Source organism: Stegostoma tigrinum, chromosome 40 (assembly GCF_030684315.1).
Source record: "Stegostoma tigrinum isolate sSteTig4 chromosome 40, sSteTig4.hap1, whole genome shotgun sequence".
NCBI lineage: Eukaryota > Metazoa > Chordata > Chondrichthyes > Orectolobiformes > Stegostomatidae > Stegostoma > Stegostoma tigrinum.
The window spans coordinates 18,308,865-18,326,936 of record NC_081393.1 but is presented as its reverse complement, the minus strand read 5'-3'; the positions used below and the strand labels follow the sequence as shown (position 1 = coordinate 18,326,936).

The 18,072-nt window shown below is 50.2% G+C and overlaps 1 protein-coding gene across 1 annotated transcript in view; it reads left to right on the top strand.

The window, feature by feature from the left end:
* snrnp27 (small nuclear ribonucleoprotein 27 (U4/U6.U5)) overlaps positions 1-18,072 on the top strand; it is a 51,820-nt gene that overhangs the window by 23,519 nt on the left and 10,229 nt on the right. Inside the window, exons 2-4 of the mRNA XM_048522707.2 lie at positions 10,963-11,092; positions 11,397-11,476; positions 14,089-14,168. Coding sequence (XP_048378664.1) covers positions 10,963-11,092; positions 11,397-11,476; positions 14,089-14,168 — 290 coding nt within the window. The remainder of the gene's footprint in view (positions 1-10,962; positions 11,093-11,396; positions 11,477-14,088; positions 14,169-18,072) is intronic.

Genomic DNA, 18,072 nt, shown 5'->3' with positions numbered 1-18,072 from the left:
TCTCGTCTCTCGTCTTCTCTCTCCCCCCGTCTCTCTCTCTCCCCCCGTCTCTCTCTCTCCCCCCGTCCTCTCTCTCTCCCCCCGTCTCTCTCTCTCCCCCCGTCTCTCTCTCTCTCCCCCCGTCTCTCTCTCTCCCCCCGTCTCTCTCTCTCCCCCGTCTCTCTCTCTCCCCCGTCTCTCTCTCTCCCCCCGTCTCTCTCTCTCCCCCCGTCTCTCTCTCTCCCCCCGTCTCTCTCTCTCCCCCCGTCTCTCTCTCTCCCCCCGTCTCTCTCTCCCCCCCCGTCTCTCTCTCCCCCCCCGTCTCTCTCTCCCCCCCCGTCTCTCCTCCCCTCCCCCCCCGTCTCTCTCTCCCCCCCGTCTCTCTCTCCCCCCCCGTCTCTCTCTCCCCCCCCGTCTCTCTCTCCCCCCCCGTCTCTCTCTCCCCCCCCCGTCTCTCTCTCCCCCCCCCGTCTCTCTCTCCCCCCCCGTCCTCTCTCCCCTCCCCCCCGTCTCTCTCTCCCCCCCCCGTCTCTCTCTCCCCCCCCCGTCTCTCTCTCCCCCCCCGTCTCTCTCTCCCCCCCCGTCTCCCCCCCCCGTCTCTCTCTCCCCCCCCGTCTCTCCTCTCCCCCCCCGTCTCTCTCCTCCCCCCCCCGTCTCTCTCTCCCCCCCCCGTCTCTCTCTCCCCCCCCGTCTCTCTCTCCCCCCCCCGTCTCTCTCTCCCCCCCCGTCTCTCTCTCCCCTCCCCCCCGTCTCCCTCTCCCCCCCCCGTCTCCCTCTCCCTCCCCCCGTCTCCCTCTCCCCTCCCCCCGTCTCCCTCTCCCTCCCCCCGTCTCCCTCTCCCTCCCCCCGTCTCCCTCTCCCTCCCCCCGTCTCCCTCCTCCCTCCCCCCGTCTCCTCTCCCCTCCCCCCGTCTCCCTCTCCCTCCCCCCGTCTCCCTCTCCTCCCCCCGTCTCCCTCTCCCTCCCCCCGTCTCCCTCTCCCTCCCCCCCCGTCTCCCTCTCCCTCCCCCCGTCTCCCTCTCTCCCTCCCCCCGTCTCCCTCTCCCTCCCCCGTCTCCCTCTCCCTCCCCCGTCTCCCTCTCCCTCCCCCCGTCTCCCTCTCCCTCCCCCCGTCTCCCTCTCCTCCCCCCGTCTCCCTCTCCCTCCCCCCGTCTCCCTCTCCCTCCCCCCGTCTCCCTCTCCTCCCCCGTCTCCCTCTCCCTCCCCCGTCTCCCTCTCCCTCCCCCCGTCTCCCTCTCCCTCCCCCGTCTCCCTCTCCCTCCCCCCGTCTCCCTCTCCCTCCCCCGTCTCCCTCTCCCTCCCCCCGTCTCCCTCTCCCTCCCCCCGTCTCCCCTCCTCCCCCGCCCCCCGTCTCCCTCTCCTCCCCCGTCTCCCTCTCCCTCCCCCCGTCTCCCCTCTCTCTCTCTCCTCCCCCCATCCCCCCTGTCTGTCTCTCTCTCTCTCTCTCTCTCTCTCTCTCTCTCTCTCCCTTCGTCTCTCTCTCTCTCTCTCTCTCTCCTCTCCCCCCATCGCCCCGTCTCTCTCTCTCTCCCTCTCTCTCTCTCTCCTCCCCCCCATCCCCCTGTCTGTCTGTCTGTCTCTCTCACTCTCTCTCTCTCTCTCTCTCTCTCTCTCTCTCTCTCTCTCCTCTCCCCCCATCCCCCCCGTCTCTCTCTCTCCTCCCCCCCCCCCACACCCCGTCTCTCTCTCTCCTCCCCCCCCCACGCCCCGTCTCTCTCTCTCTCTCTCTCTCTCTCCACCCCCCACCCCCGTCTCTCTCTCTCTCTCCTCCCCCCCACCCCCCCGTCTCTCTCTCTCTCTCCTCCCCCCCACCCCCGTCTCTCTCTCTCTCTCCCCTCCCCCCCACCCCCCGTCTCTCTCTCTCTCTCTCCCCCCCACCCCCCGTCTCTCTCTCTCTCCCCCCCCACCCCCGTCTCTCTCTCTCTCCCCCCCACCCCCGTCTCTCTCTCTCTCCCCCCCACCCCCCGTCTCTCTCTCTCTCCCCCCCACCCCCGTCTCTCTCTCTCTCCCCCCCACCCCCGTCTCTCTCTCTCTCCCCCCGACCCCCGTCTCTCTCTCTCTCCCCCCCACCCCCGTCTCTCTCTCTCTCCCCCCCACCCCCCGTCTCTCTCTCTCTCCCCCCCACCCCCCGTCTCTCTCTCTCTCCCCCCCACCCCCCGTCTCTCTCTCTCTCCCCCCCACCCCCAGTCTCTCTCTCTCCCCCCGTCTCTCTCTCTCCCCCCGTCTCTCTCTCTCCCCCCGTCTCTCTCTCTCTCCCCCGTCTCTCTCTCTCTCCCCCCGTCTCTCTCTCTCCCCCCGTCTCTCTCTCTCCCCCCGTCTCTCTCTCTCCCCCCGTCTCTCTCTCTCCCCCCGTCTCTCTCTCTCCCCCCGTCTCTCTCTCTCCCCCCGTCTCTCTCTCTCCCCCCGTCTCTCTCTCTCCCCCCGTCTCTCTCTCTCCCCCCGTCTCTCTCTCTCCCCCCGTCTCTCTCTCTCCCCCCGTCTCTCTCTCTCTCCCCCCGTCTCTCTCTCTCCCCCCGTCTCTCTCTCTCCCCCGTCTCTCTCTCTCCCCCCGTCTCTCTCTCTCCCCCCGTCTCTCTCTCTCCCCCCGTCTCTCTCTCTCCCCCCGTCTCTCTCTCTCCCCCCGTCTCTCTCTCTCCCCCCCGTCTCTCTCTCTCCCCCCGTCTCTCTCTCTCCCCCCGTCTCTCTCTCTCCCCCCGTCTCTCTCTCTCCCCCCGTCTCTCTCTCTCCCCCCGTCTCTCTCTCTCCCCCCGTCTCTCTCTCTCCCCCCGTCTCTCTCTCTCCCCCCGTCTCTCTCTCTCCCCCCGTCTCTCTCTCTCCCCCCTCCCCCCTGTCTCCCTCGCCCTCCCCCCCCGTCTCTCTCTCTCCCCCCCTCCCCCCTGTCTCCCTCGCCCTCCCCCCCCCGCCTCCACCTCCCTCTCCCTCCCCCCCGTCTCCCTCCCCCTCCCCCGTCTCCCTCCCCCTCCCCCCGTCTCCCTCCCCCTCCCCCCGTCTCCCTCCCCCTCCCCCCGTCTCCCTCCCCCTCCCCCCCGTCTCCCTCCCCCTCCCCCGTCTCCCTCCCCCTCCCCCCGTCTCCCTCCCCCTCCCCCGTCTCCTCCTCCCCTCCCCCCGTCTCCCTCCCCCTCCCCCCGTCTCCCTCCCCCTCCCCCCGTCTCCCTCCCCCTCCCCCGTCTCCCTCCCCCTCCCCCCGTCTCCTCCCCCTCCCCCCGTCTCCCTCCCCTCCCCCCGTCTCCCTCCCCCTCCCCCCGTCTCCCTCCCCTCCCCCCGTCTCCCTCCCCCTCCCCCCGTCTCCCTCTCCTCCCCCCCACCCTCTCTCTCTCTCTCCTCCCCCCACCCCCGTCTCTCTCTCTCCCCCCCCCACCCCCGTCTCTCTCTCTCTCCCCCACCCCGTCTCTCTCTCTCTCCCCCACCCCGTCTCTCTCTCTCCCCCCCACCCCCCGTCTCTCTCTCTCTCCCCCCCACCCCCCGTCTCTCTCTCTCTCCCCCCACCCCCCCGTCTCTCTCTCTCTCCCCCCCACCCCCCCGTCTCTCTCTCTCCCCTCCCCACCCACCCCCCGTCTCCCTCTCTCCCCTCCCCACCCACCCCCCGTCTCCCTCTCCCTCCCCCCCCGTCTCCCTCTCCCTCCCCCTCCCCCCCGTCTCCCTCCCCTCCCCCCCCGTCTCCTCCCCTCCCCCCCGTCCCCTCCCCCTCCCCCCCGTCTCCCTCCCCTCCCCCCCCGTCTCCCTCCCCCTCCCCCCCCCCGTCTCCTCCCCTCCCCCCCCCGTCTCCCTCCCCCTCCCCCCCCCCGTCTCCCTCCCCCTCCCCCCCCCGTCTCCCTCTCACTCCCCCCCCGTCTCCCTCTCCCTCCCCCCCCCGTCTCCCTCTCCCTCCCCCCCCCCGTCTCCCTCTCCCTCCCCCCCCCCCACCCACCCCCCCGTCTCTCTCTCTCTCTTTCTCTCCTCCCCCCCCATCCCCCCCTGTCTGTCTCTCTCTCTCTCTCTCTCTCTCTCTCTCTCTCTCTCTCTCTCTCCTCTGCCTCTCTCGCTCTCACCCGTCCCCCTCTCCCTGTCCGTTCCACACACGCACACCATCCATGTTTTCTCATGCAGTCGTAAATTTCCAACTTCACTCTTAAGTCCCCTGTACTTCTTAGACCGTGGCAGGGACCCTGCCATATTGAGTTTTCAGCATTTGCCATAAACCTGTCTTTTTCTCTTAGTCCAAGCCTTTCTGTGCCTGTCTTCTCTTATCAAGTTCACACACTCTGTCTTCATGAGGATATATTTGTCCTGGGCTCTCGCTTTCTTCCCTGAATACCTTCCACTTGCTGTCTGAGCTTTAACCCCAAGTAATCACTCCTAGATCACTTAGAACAAGTTGCATTTTAGTAAGATTCAACGGTCCCCAGTTTAGAACTTTTATTCCCGGATCCACCTTGTCTTTTCTGTCACTCCCAAAACTAACATAACAGGATCGCGTGAATCCCGAGATAAGCATAAGGCCATTAGGAGTATATGCAGGATAAATCAGAGGGCAAAAAGAGGACATGAGAGAACTTTGGCTAATAGAGTTAAGGAGAACCCAAAGGGATTTTATAAATACAATGAGGATGAAAGAGTAACAGGGGTGAGAATAGGCCCCCTTAAAGATCAGCGAAGCCACCTCTGTGTCGAACTGCAAGAGATGGCTGCAATACTAAACAAGTACTTTGCATCAGTGTTTACTGTGGCGAAGATGAAAGCTAGAGAACTTGGGGAAATAAAGAGTGAAATCTTGAAAAGTGCCCATATTACTGAGGAGGTGGTGCTGGGCATCTTCAAAGTGTAATGGTGGATAAATTCCCTCGGACCTGATCATGTGTATCCTGCCGAACTCTGTGGGACGTTAGGGAAGTGATTGTTGGATCCGTTGCTGAGGTATTTGTATCATTGATGGCCACAAGTCATGTGCCAGAAGACTGGAGGTTAGTTAACATGCTATTATTTAAGAAAGGTGGTAAGGAAAAACCAGGAACTATAGACCGATGAGCCTGGTGTCAGTGGTGGGCAAGCTGTTGGACAGGTTCCTGAGAGACAAGATTTACATGTATTTGGAAAGGTAAGGACTGATTAAGAATGGTGAACATGGTTATGTACAACAGAAATTGTGTTTCACAACTTGATTGAGTTTTTTGAAGAAGTGACGAAAATTGATGAAGGCAAAGCACCAGATGGTATCTCTGGACTTCAGTAAAATGTTTGACAAGGTTCAGCATGGTAGATTGGTTAGCAAGGTTAGATTACATGGGATACAGGGAGAACCTGCAATTTGGATACAAAATTGGCTTGAAGGTCGGGGACAGAGGCTGTTGGTGGAGGGTTGCTTTTCAGACTGGAAGCCTGTGACCAGCAGTGTGCCACTAGGATTGGTGATAGTTTTAATGCTTTTTTTCCATTTACATAAGTGATTTAGAATGAATATAGGAGGTATAAATGAACAAATGAAAAAGTACAATGCAAGAACAGGCCCTTTGGCCCTCCAAGCCTGTGCCAACCATCATGCCCTAATTAATCTAAACACAAACCTGCATTTTTCAGTATGGTTAGTAAGTTTGCAGATGACACCAAAATTGGTGCAGTGCACAGTGAAGAAAATTACTTCAGAGTATAACAGGATCCTGATCAGATGGGCATATGGGCCAAGGAGTGGCGAGTAGGGTTTAATTTAGATAAATGTGAGGTGCTGCATTTTGGTAAGGCAAATCAGGGAAGGGACTTAAGCACCGAGTGGCAAAGTCTGGGAAGTGTTGCCGCACAAAGAGACCTTGGAGTGCAGGCTCATTGTTCCTTGGAAGTGCATTCGCTGGTTGACAGGGTAATGAAAAAAGTGTTTGATAACACTTGCCTTTATTGGTCAGTGCATTGAGTATGGAAGCCATGTTTTGGCTGTACAGGACCTTGGTTAGGTACCTTTTGGAATACTGCATTCAATTCTGGTCTCTCTGCCTTAGCAAAAATGTTCAACTTGAAAAGGCTCGGAAAAGATTTATGAGGATGTTGCCACATTTGCAGAGTGTGAACTATAAGGCTTAATAGGCTGGGCTACTTTCCCTGAACGTTGAAGGATGATGGTGACCGTATAGAAGTCTACAAAATCATGAGGGGCATGGATAAGGTGAATAATCAAGATCTTTTCCCCTCATTAGAGGAGTCCAAAACTAGAAGGCGTATGTTTAAGGTGAGAGGGAAGAGATTTAAAAGGCACCTGAGGGCAACTTTTTCATGCAGAGGGTGGCGCATGTATGGTATGGTATGCCAAAGGTAATGGTGAAAGTGGGTATAATTATAACATTTAAAAGGCATCTAGATTGGTACATGAATCAGAAAGGTTTAAAGGGAAATGCACCAAATGCTGGCGAATGGGACTAAATAATTTGGATATCTGGGAGGTATCTGGGAGATAATTCCATCTGGACCTAGACTCTCCCATGGGGGGAAACATCCTCTCAGTATTTATTCTGTCAAGCCCCTGAAGAATCCTCTGTTTCAATGAGATTATATTTGCTGGGATTTAGAAGAATCGGGGGAATCTCACAGAAGTCTATAAAGTTCTAACGGAACTAGACAGCGTAAATGCAGGAATATTGTTCCCAATGACTGGGAACCAGGGGTCCAGTCTGAGGATATTAGGTTGACTGCATAGGGCTGAGATGATGAGAAATATCTTCACCCAGAAAGTGATCAGCCTGTGGAATTTGCTATGGAAGAAAACAGTTGAGGCAAGACATCACATGATTTATAGAGTCACACAGCATGGAAACAGATCCTTCAGTCCAACCAATCTATGTCGATCGTGTTCCTAAACTAAACTAGCCCCACCTGTCTGCACTTGGCCCATATCCCTCTAAGCTTTTCTTATTCATGACCTGCATCCGCTACTACCCTGGGATGTTCATCCACACACAAACATATTTACCCCTCATGTCCTTTATAAAATCTTCCTCTGCACCTTAAAAATACGCCCGCTAGTCTTGAAATCCCCGACCTTGGGAAAAAGTCACCTATTCACATTATCCATGCTGCTCATGATATTATAAACTCCTTTGAGGCTATAACCTTCAGTCACCTCCACTCCAGTGGAAAAGGGTCCCAGGCTTTTTCTTTCAAATCCTCCATTCTTGCCACACCATGTAATTTTTTTCTGAGCCCTCTCCATTTCAATAATATCCTTCCTATTTCAGGAAGGAGCTGGGTATACCATTTGGGGCTAAAGACAACAAAGGGGATTGATAGAAAAGGAGGAGCAGGCTGTTGAGTTTGATAATTGGTCATGATTGTAATGAATGGCAGAGCAGGTTCAAAGTGCTTAATGGCCTTTCCTAGTCCTGTTTTCTAACTGCATTTCAGTCACTACCTCCAAAAAGACCTTCCACTAATGATGCTTTCCACCTGCCTGGTTTGGTGTTCAAATATTTAACCACATCTCTCTCCCATTGTCTCACTCTTCAGATTCCAACCCCACCCCAAAAAACCCAGTGAATTCTAGAATATTTTGATCAATCCCTCCTACATCTTTATAGCCACTTCCTTTAAAAACCTTCAGTTGCAGACCCTCAGGTCTTGGTGACTTGACTGCCTTCAGTCCCTTTAGTTTGTCAACTACTTTGTTCCTCATGATAGAGACAGTTTCAAGATCTGTCCATCCATTTGCACCTTGCAAAACTGATACCTTTGGGAAGCCTGTAGTCTCATTGACCATGAAGACTATTGCAAAATATTGATTTAAATTATCTGGCATTTCTCTGTTACCCATTATCAATTCTCCAGCCTTATCCTCCAAGATCCCACACTCACTTTAGCTACTCTTTCTTTGTTAATGCCCGTAGGATGATTTTTTTTTCCCACACCTACCATGCGGTGAATTAAAACATCGCATACAACATATCTTCGGGGCCCTGTCATGGTGCAGTTCTTGTTTCCCTACCTCTAGACCAGGAGGCCTGGTTTCAAATCCCACCTGCTCCAGAGCTATGTAATAACATTTCTGTGCAGGTTGATTAGAAAAAAGTAGCAGTTCTTGCTGTTTTTTGTTTCTTGTCATTTTACCTTCATAATCAATTTTCTCCTTTCATTATTAGCTTTTATGTCCTCTGCCGGTTCCTAAAAGCAATTCCCAACCTCTGGCCTACCATTAGTTTTCAGTACTTTTTGTGCCTTAGATTTTGATTTCCTTAACTACCTTATTACTTATCTTTGTGTCATCTGTTAATCTAAGTGCAAAATGCCCAGTTTCTCCAAAACCTTAGGACAAAGAACAATACAGCAGTCACAGGCCCTTCAGCCCTCCAAGCTTATGCTGAAACATTTTGCCCTTCCAGACTAAAACTGTCTTCACTTACAGGATCCATAACCCTCTATCCCTTCCTATTCATGTATTCACCCAGGTGGTCCCTAAATGCTGTGGGAGCGCGTTCCTCCCTTTGTGTGAAACATTTTCCTCTCAAATCTGTTTTAAACTACACCCCCCCCCCCCCCCCCCCCCCCCCCCCCCCAAGCACTTGAACCTCTGTCCTCTCGTAATTGACCCCTACATCCTGGCAAAAACCCTTGTACTTTTCCACTCTGTCCTTACATTCACAGTTTCTATCAGGTCGTTCCTCAACCTCCCGTGTTCAGTGAAACAACCCTGTCTGTCCAACGTTTCCAACCACTCTACCAATTACTCAACCACCCAAGGACATCAGTCCAAGTTGATACAGATCGGAAATGGGTTGGGCCACAGCACTAATTCTCATGGCGCTCCGAAAGTTAGTTTTCCAACCGTCAAACAATTCTTTTTTTATCTGATTTTGTTTCCTGTTAGTTAGCCAGTTCTCTTTGTGTTGTTAGATCAATCCCCTGCACAATGGACTCTTCGATTCTACAGTGAGCTTTTGGAAGTCCTAGTGCATTTCATCGACTGGGTCTCAATGATAGATTGTTCGATTGTAGTTTCCTGCATGTACCTGTCCTTTCAGGAACAGGGGTGTTACGTTTGCAGCTTTCCAAATACAGTGATACTGCCTCAAGTACAGTCTCAGTGCTTGAGGGAAATAAACTTGCAAGACTCTAGGGAGAGCGTAGGGGAATGGGACTGACTTGATCACCAGGAAGAGAGCCACGTAGAAGATTCTGATGTGGTAAACAAGGTGAAGCACTTACCATTTGCTGATGGCACAAGGCTGTGGGAGACTAACTTAGGCTGACCGATTTCATAACCTCGGCAGTCTCTGGTAATGGTTCTGCTGTCTGCATTGACACATCCTCTGGACCTGTCTTTTTCCTTCCCTTGCCCCATTCCCATCTTCTTACATATGAACAAGGAGCAGAGGTAGTCGTTTGAGTCTGCTTCACCATTCAGTAAACGATCTAGTTGTAACCTCAACTCCAATAGCTTTTCAGGATACCCAGCTCATTAAGAATGTCTCTACCACCATCTTGGAAATATTCAAAGATTTTTCTCCTGCCACCATCCCTTGTAGGGTTCCGAAGACATTCAACCCTCTAAGAGATACAGAAAATTCTGATTTAAAGGGCCTCCCCGAATTTTAAGACAGCAGACCTCTGGTTTGAGATCTTTCTTCCAGAGGAAACATCCTAACAAGATCGCCCATTTGATCATTCCATTTGTCCTGCTGATCATGGACTTTCTGGTTTGTTCTTCTGAATCGACATCTCCCACCTCTGTATTTGTTTAAAACCCTGGTGCATTCCTCATCATCTCCAGTTCTGACAAGATGTTAACTCTGTTTCTGTCTCTCCACAGATGCTGCCTGACCTGCTGAGTATTTCCATCCTCTTTAGTTTCGTTCCCAGGGCCCTGGCGCTTGTAGTGTTTCACTTTTCTGTTATAAACCCCTGATGTTTGGAGGAGCTGTTGCTCTTTGTATCACCCCAGCCCCCGAACCTTTCACTTGTTAGGGACTGCTTTTTAGTTACAGTGAAAATATCCTTGTGTCTGTGCTTTGTGTGTTAATTCTGTCTGAATTTAAACACATCTCTCCCTCAAACAATGGCAACTGGTAATATCAGTGAGAAACGCGCTGTTGGGAAGTGATGGGTTGATGCCAAGATTAGTTTGTGGCAAAGGCTGCATTCGGACATGCAAAGTAGCCTCTGAGTGTGGACAGTGGGCACTTTATCTTCAGGCCTAGGCTCCATTAAACTCTCTTTGCTAACTCACACCAAGTCCTCTTCGCCCGTGTCCCTGTACTCTTAGGCTTACGTTGATCCCAGGGCATGTTTCAGAATTCCTGACCTCATGTTCGAGGGCCACCTTTGTTTTGTCCCTGTAAGTCTCTGTTTCCTAGTCCAACATTGCAGTGTGGTGAAGTTCAGGCACCAGGGCATCCGTAACCTCACTCCGCCATACTTTTGGCTGTCTGGGTGCTGAGCTCTAGAATTTACTTCCCGAACTTGCCAGCTCATTGCTCCTCCATTACAACTCCGTGTTTAACTTGAGGGCACAGCGGTCTTCGGTCTATGTTTGACCTCACTAGGGATAGTGATGAGATATTTTGCAGAGTTCTCAGAGGCCGCTACAGAGCAACGATTGCTGTATTTCTGTAGCTGAAGGCTTCTCCCTTGTCGAGTAGCCACCTTTTGACCCGCAAACAAACAGAGCAGACCTGTGTCCGGGCCACAGATTGGAATCAGTCATTCAGGGTTGTGGTTGACACAAGGAGGGCAAGTTCCCTTTCCACCAAAGGATGCACTGTCATGTCAGTACAGTCTGTGAATCTGGACACACATTCCTGAACAAAAAGCTAATTTTCTCCAACCCCCATAAACAGTTCGAAATGAGCTTGGGACCTGTGCTGGCTGGTGTTTCTGTTCGTGTATCTGGGAGCACATTCTCACCAGCCTGTCTGCTCTTTCTGACGTGGGTGTCTCCAAGTCCAGGCCTTATGTCCAAGTCTTAATTCTTTTTGACGGCAAGACTGGGCACAAAGACAAACAAAACAAAATTCCTCTCTCTCCGTGCACACAGAGCGCCGTCGCTCGAGGTCGACTTCCAGGGAGCGGGATCGAGCCAGGCGCCGCGAGAGGTCCAGGTCCCGAGAGCGAGACCGCGAGCGCAGGAGGAGTCGCTCAAGGTCACCTCACAGGAGGCGGTCAAGGTGTGTGTGATAGGATCTGGTCACCAGCTCCAAAGCCTCTGCTTGACTCTGTGGAGAAGGCAATTAATGTTTCAAGACTCGTGACTGCTGTCCGCAGGAGTCATGTTGGGCTTGAAACATTAACTCTGCTTTTCTCTCGACAGATCTGCTGAGTTCTTCCGGCGCGTTTTGTTTTAACTTTCAGATATCCAGTGTCCATTTGCCTTTACCTTCCTCCTGACCCATGCCTTATTGTGATTAGACTGCCCCCATGTACATACAAGCTGCCAAACAATATTTCACCCTCTCTATTTATATATTGCAGGTCTCCGCGACGCCACAAATCGAACTCCGCCTCTCCTTCGAGACAGAAAGACCAGGAATCTAAAGATCGTGAGATCTCAGGTAATAGAGTGAGCTCCTGCCTGCTGAATGACTTGACCTAATTCTGCCCACTGACTGTTTACATTTGTGGGCCCTTATGCCCAGCTCCGCAGTAGCTTGGCATTGGAGCTTCCGCACACAGGTGCTGGAGCTGGGCATGCAAAACAGTCATACCCAAGAGAGGAAGATTATGTGTTTCTTGTGGAGTCTTTGAGATTGCCGAGCAAAAGGAGCTGAGCCTGATCGGAATCTTAGTGCCAGTGATCACTGTGATAGGGGAACTTGGTCGGCTGGTCTTCAGGTTGTACTCGTAAAGAAAAACTTTTAGAAAGGAAAATTCCCCTTTCCATGTAGGACTTTGTGCGTGCAACTTCCCTCTGTGGGTGAACTTTAAAATATTCATGAAGATTTCTGGTGGGGTTTACATAACAGTCATTCCACCATCAAGTTCTCCTCCAGTTCCTGTGGTGACACAGTTGAGCTGAGTTTAAGGCAATGCCAAAGGGAGCTGCAATGGAGAAAAATCAATCAGGGCTCCTCCTGGAGACTTTTGAGAGTTGTTGACGGTACGTAAGGGTGCCATTTGACCATCACATCTGCTCCAGCTCTCTGCAGAGCAATCCAGTCAGTCGTCCACTCTCCCTGCAGTCCTGTGTACATCCTTTTGAAATCAGTTGTCTCCAATTCCACTGTCGTCATTGGCAGTGAGTTTGAGTCCATAACCACTGTCTGTGGGAAAAGGTCTGCTGCCCCGCACCTAGACCCTAAATTCATATGCCTCCTAATCTTTGTTAACATTTTCTACATTTGTCACAACAACCACTTCAGATTCCCCCTTCAATCTTCTTTGCTTCAAGGAGAACAACCTCCAGCTTCTCCAACCAAACTCTGTGCCTAAAATTCTTCATCCCTGGAACCATTCTGGACAATCTCCCTCGGCATTCTCCCCAAGGGACCCCTGTGTCCTTCCTAAACTGTGGCAGCCGGAACTGGAAGCAGAACTCTTAGTTATTGTTTAACCAGTGCTTTATGAAGGTTCAGATAACTTCCCTGCTTTTGTCTTTAATACATCTATTTATGAAACCCAAGATCTCGTTTTTTGGTTTTGCTAACTGCTCTCCTAGTATATACTGTCACCTTGAAGTTTCGATGCACAGCGATGAGCCCTCTGTCCCTGCGCACTCTTTAATATTGGACCATTGTCATATCCGTACCCTGCTACCAAAGAATGTCACCTTATAATGGTGAATGATAAACCAAGCTGGATGTGCACACCTTTGGGCTAGACCACACCTGTATTTATTGCAAGCTGTCTTAGGACTTGCAGTAATGGCTAATTTTGCGAGATGTGGAGGTGGTGATCAGTAGTACTGTTGCTGGACAAGTAATCGTGAACCCCAATCTAATCCTCGGTGGGGACATGGGCTCAAATCCCACCATGGCAGATGGGAAAATTTGAATGCAATTATGAACAATCTAGGAAATAATGGTAAGGTCCTTGGGACTGTCACCGAACAAAGAAATCTTGGAGTGCAGGTTTATAGCTTTTTGAAAGTGGAGTCACAGGTAGACAGGATAGTGAAGAAGGCATTTGGTACGCTTGTCTTTATTGGTCAGGCGATAGGAGTTGGGAGGTCACGTTGCAGCTGCATTCAATTCTGGTCTCCCTCCTAAACGAAAGATGTTAAGCTTGAAAGGGTTCAGAAAAGATTTACAAGGATGTTGCCAGGGTTGGCGAGTTTAAGCCATAGGAAGAGACTAAATAGGCTGGGGCTATTCCCCCTGGAGCGTTGGAGACTGCAGAGTGACCCTGTAGAGGTTTATAAAATTGAGGGCCATGGATAGGGTGAATAGCCATGGTCTTTTACCCAGTGTTCAGGAATCTAAAACTAGAGGGGTGTAGGTTAATGATGAGAGAAAAGTGGTGGAGGCTGGTACAATTATAATATTTAAAAGGCATCTGGATTGGTATATGAATAGGAAGGAAATGGGACTGGATGAAGTGAGGATATTTGGACAGCATGGACAAGTTGGACCGAAGTCTCTGTTTCCGTGCCGTACAATTCAATAATTCTAAAAGCCAGTCAAATGGTGACCCAAGTAATCAAGGTCGTAAAAAATCCACCTGGTTCACTAATAACTTTTAGTGAAGGTAATCTGCCACCTTTACCTGGCCTGCGTCCAGACCTTTAGCAACGTGGTTGACTCTAGCTTTTGATGTCCTTATCACCTGAACAAATTAAACAAAAATCCTGGTGTACCTATGGGACAGTAACCTCAGTAAGGGGGTGGCCATCAAAGTAAGTGAGAGGGATAAGATTAGGATAGGGCATTGCATAACAAAACTGCAGAGTACCTTTGCCAATTACCATGTCTTGTTGGGATGGTTAAACACTTCAAATTTTGTAACATTGAACTGAAGATTAAGAGAAAACTGGCCGATTGGATGACATTCCCTATATGTGGTGAGCACAAACCAAGCTAAATCAATGCAACTGAGACATCCTACATTGTGAGCGCATCTGCCTGTCCCTTACTAAATTCTAACACTAGTGTAAAGCTCCCTTTAGCACTGTGATTCTCATTCAGCAATATTGTCTGTTAATTAGACATTGCTTTCTCTTTACCTAAAGAGGCTGACATGGAGGGGAAAACAGAAGAAGAGATTGAGCTGTTGAGAGTGATGGGATTTGACGCTTTTGACACCACAAAGGTGAGTGTAAGGAATTGAGTTTCTGATCTGCTGACCATGAATTGAGCCCATAACTTTTGATCTCACTGAACGTGACAGAGGTGCTATCAAGTTGACATTCAATCCCAGTATGCATAAAGTTTTCAACTGATTTTGGTCAAGTGGAGGGATCTAGGGTCTCTGCGTAGTGGTATATGGATGAACTTTCAAGATGCCTTCAATAAAGTATGTCGTGGATTCAAAGTGAGGTCAGAATGTGTCGAGTCAGAGGATATCAGGGTGCCTGCAAACAGAAAGCAGAGATCTAGCGATTAAAGGCTGGCAGGAGGTGGGAAATGGTATCCCAATGGAATCAGTACTGAGGCCACTCTTGTTTCAATCTACAAAAGCAATTTGGACTCTGAAATCCGAGGTGCACATTTTAAAGAGACAAAAGGCAGATATCAAGGCCACATACTCATTGCACAAATTGCAGATAAAGAGCTGTGGGTTTGGGAGTTCAGATAGATTGGGGGTGGGATTGCAGGAGTGGTAGGTAGTAGGTTAACAAGGCCGAAACCTGAGGCAGCATGCAAGACAGACTTTGTAGGCCTTGTTCTGTGGAAACATGATAGATCTGACTGGTTTGAAATGCAGGACAGAAAGAGAAAGAGGGAAGGAGGAAGGAAGAAGACAAAGGCAGAGAAACTAAAGTTCTGTTTGGAGGTTTTGTACTGCGATAAAATTGACACCATCAGGACGCACTCAGCACAGATCAGGGATGTGTGGTGTTAAATATCGCACTGTTCAAACCCACTATCATCTAGAAGGACAAAGGCAGCAGAATCATGGTGATAGCACCCCCTGTAAGTTGCTCTGCATCATGCTCACCGTCTTGATTTGGAGAGATATCGCTGTTTCTTCAGTGTTACTGGAACAAAATTCTGGAGTTCTCTCCCTAACAGCACCATAGATGTCTCCATATCACATGGACTGAAGCAGTTCAAGACAACAACTAACCACCATCTTCTCAAGGGGCAGTTGGGGATGGGCAAGATGTACTGGCCCCACCCATCAGCTTCCAGCTACATAGTGAGTTGGATAGCCCAAAAGCTTGGTTGAAGAGGTTGGTTTTGAGGAGAGTGTTAAAGGTAGAGAGGGGTCAGGAGGGCATTTTATAGCTTATAATCAAGTCACCTGAAGTGAATAAAATTGGGGACAATCGAGGCAAGAATTGGAATAGTTCAGCTATCTCAGGGATGGAGGAGATTACACCGATAGGGAGGATCAAGGCCATGGAGCAATGGAAACAAAACTGAGATTTTTTTTAAAGCAAGGTGCTGTTTTAACTGGTCACCTGTTTAGGTCAGTAAACATGGAATGATAGGTAACAAGACTGCTGCAAGTTAAGACACCAGGCCATAGAGGTTTGGAGGGCCTCCAGTTTCTAGAGCATAGAATGTGGCTGGTGATGCACAGGAGGAGTCAAGCTGCACATTGGTCCACTAGAGGATGATGATTACTACAATGAGAACGTCAGCAACATATAAGATTATTAAGGGATTGGACACTGTGGAGGCAGGAAGCATGTTTCCGCTGATGGGTGAGTCCAGGACCAGAGGACACAGTTTAAAAATAAGGGGTAGGCCATTTAGAAGAGTTGAGGAAAAACTTGTTCACCCAGAGAGTGGTGGATATATGGAATGCAGAAGGCAGTGGAGGCCAACTCTCTGGATTCTTTCAAGAAAGAGATAGACAGAGCTCTTAAAGATAGTGGAATCAAGGGTTTTGGGGAGAAGGCAGGAACAGGATACTGATTGTGGATGATCAGCCATGATCATAATGAATGGTGGTGCTGGCTCGAAGGGCCGAATGGCCTACTCCAGCACCTATTGTCTATTGTCTATCTAGATTACGTGCTGAACAGGACCCACATTTAACACATCAGTAGGTGACTTGAATAAAGATCTCCTTGGGAAAGTGGAATTCTTCAATGCCAGTCTTTTCGGCCCTCTTTCTCTTAGATTATTTTGTGTTATTTTGTATTTTTGTGAATTTTTTTAATAGAAGTGTCCCTGTAATTGTGCTTTCGTTGCAATTGACCATTAGAAATGTCAGGCATGTTGCGGATTAACAGTTATGTGAATAACTTGGGATGGAATAGCCGGCAATACCCACATCATCTGTGCTGTCAAATGCTGTTGTTGGATAAGATGTGGACCAGGAAGGAAGTCATCAGCTCTTGCCTCCCTGCATTACAACCGTGACCACCCTTCAAAAGTGCTTAAGAGTACCCACTGTAAAATGGACACCATGAGATTGTGAAAGTCTCAGTACCATAGCAAGTTTGTTCCTCTGAGCTGCTGGCCCTATTTGCTTCTCACTGACTCCCACTGGGAATGTGGCTCTAAACACGGCACAAGGATGTGATCATGATCCATTGTAGTCCGACAGATAATTCGTGATCTGTCTAGACGATAGTTGTAACAGGCTGACTTGTGGAAAACAGTGGTTGGCTGCTGGATCCAAGTCTCAGTACTTGTTCGTGCCTGTATGGCTAGAAGAGAAAAATATTTGTTTCCATTTTTAACGCAAGCTTCTGAGGGTTGTTTTTCAGACTAGAGGCCTGTGCCCAGCGGTGTTGCATAGGGACTGGTGCTTGGTCCACTTTTGTTCTTCATTTATATAAATGATTTAGATGAAAATATAGAAGGCTCAGTTAGTATGTTTATAGATGACACCAAGATTGGCAGTATGGTAGACAGTGAAGAGCATTATCTAAGATTACAAAGAGATCTTGATCAATTGAGTCAGTGGGCTGAGGTGTGGCAAATGGAGTTTAATTTGGATAAATGAGAGGCATTGCATTTAGGTAAAACAAAAAGGGCTTTGGGTAATATTGTAGAACAGAGAAACTGAGGGGTTCAGGTACATAATTCTTTGAAGTTTACATTACATATAGTAGTTAAGGTGTTTAGCAGGCTTGTCTTCATTTCTCAGACCTTTGAGTCGAGGAGTTGGGACATTATATCAAGTTTGTACAGGACGTTGGTGAGGTCTCTTCTGGAGTATTGTGTCCAGTTCTGGTCACTCTGTTATAGGAACGATATTATTAAACAGGAGAGGGTTCAGAAGAGATTTCCCAGGATGTTGCCAGGAATGGGGGAGGGTGGTGGGTTTGAGTTATGGGGAGAGGCTGAATAAGCTGAGATTCTTCTTTTTAAACTGGCATATCTGAGGTTAAAGGGTGACGTTGTAGAGGTTTATAAAAATCATGAAGGGTATAGATAACATGAATGGCAGGTGTCTTTTTGGGGTGAGCGAGGCCTAAGACTGCAGGGCATATTTTTAAGGTGAGAGGGTAAAGATTGAAAACAAAGGCATGAGGGGCATTTTTTTATTAGTGGTTTGTATGTAGAATAAACTTCCAGAGGATGTGGTGGATGCAGTCACAGTTATAATGTTTAAAAGACATATGGGTAAGTACATGAATAAGAAGTTTAGAGGGATATGAGCCAAGTGCAAGCAGGTGGAACTAGTTTTATTTGGGATTTTGGGTGGCATGGACTGATTGGTTAAAGGATCTGTTTCTGTGCTGGATGATTGAGTGCATCTGGATTTATTTGTCAGAGGCATTTACTTTCTGAATTGGCTAAACCACATTTTGACTGGTATCTAGGGCTTTTGAGCACGATTCAAATTCATCTGGATTCTTGGAAAGTAGACTCGACGATTCCATGGAGTCCAGACGATGTTTAGCCACATTCAGACACCAAGCATGGTGGTATGACAACGTGGTGTGGAGCTGGAGGAACACAGGTCAGGCAGCATCAGAGGAGCAGGAAAGTTGACATTTCGGGTCAGGACCCTTCTTCAGAAATGGGGAGAGGGAAAGGAGCTGGGAAATAAATAGAGAGGAGAAGGTTGGTCTGGGGAATGTAGGTGG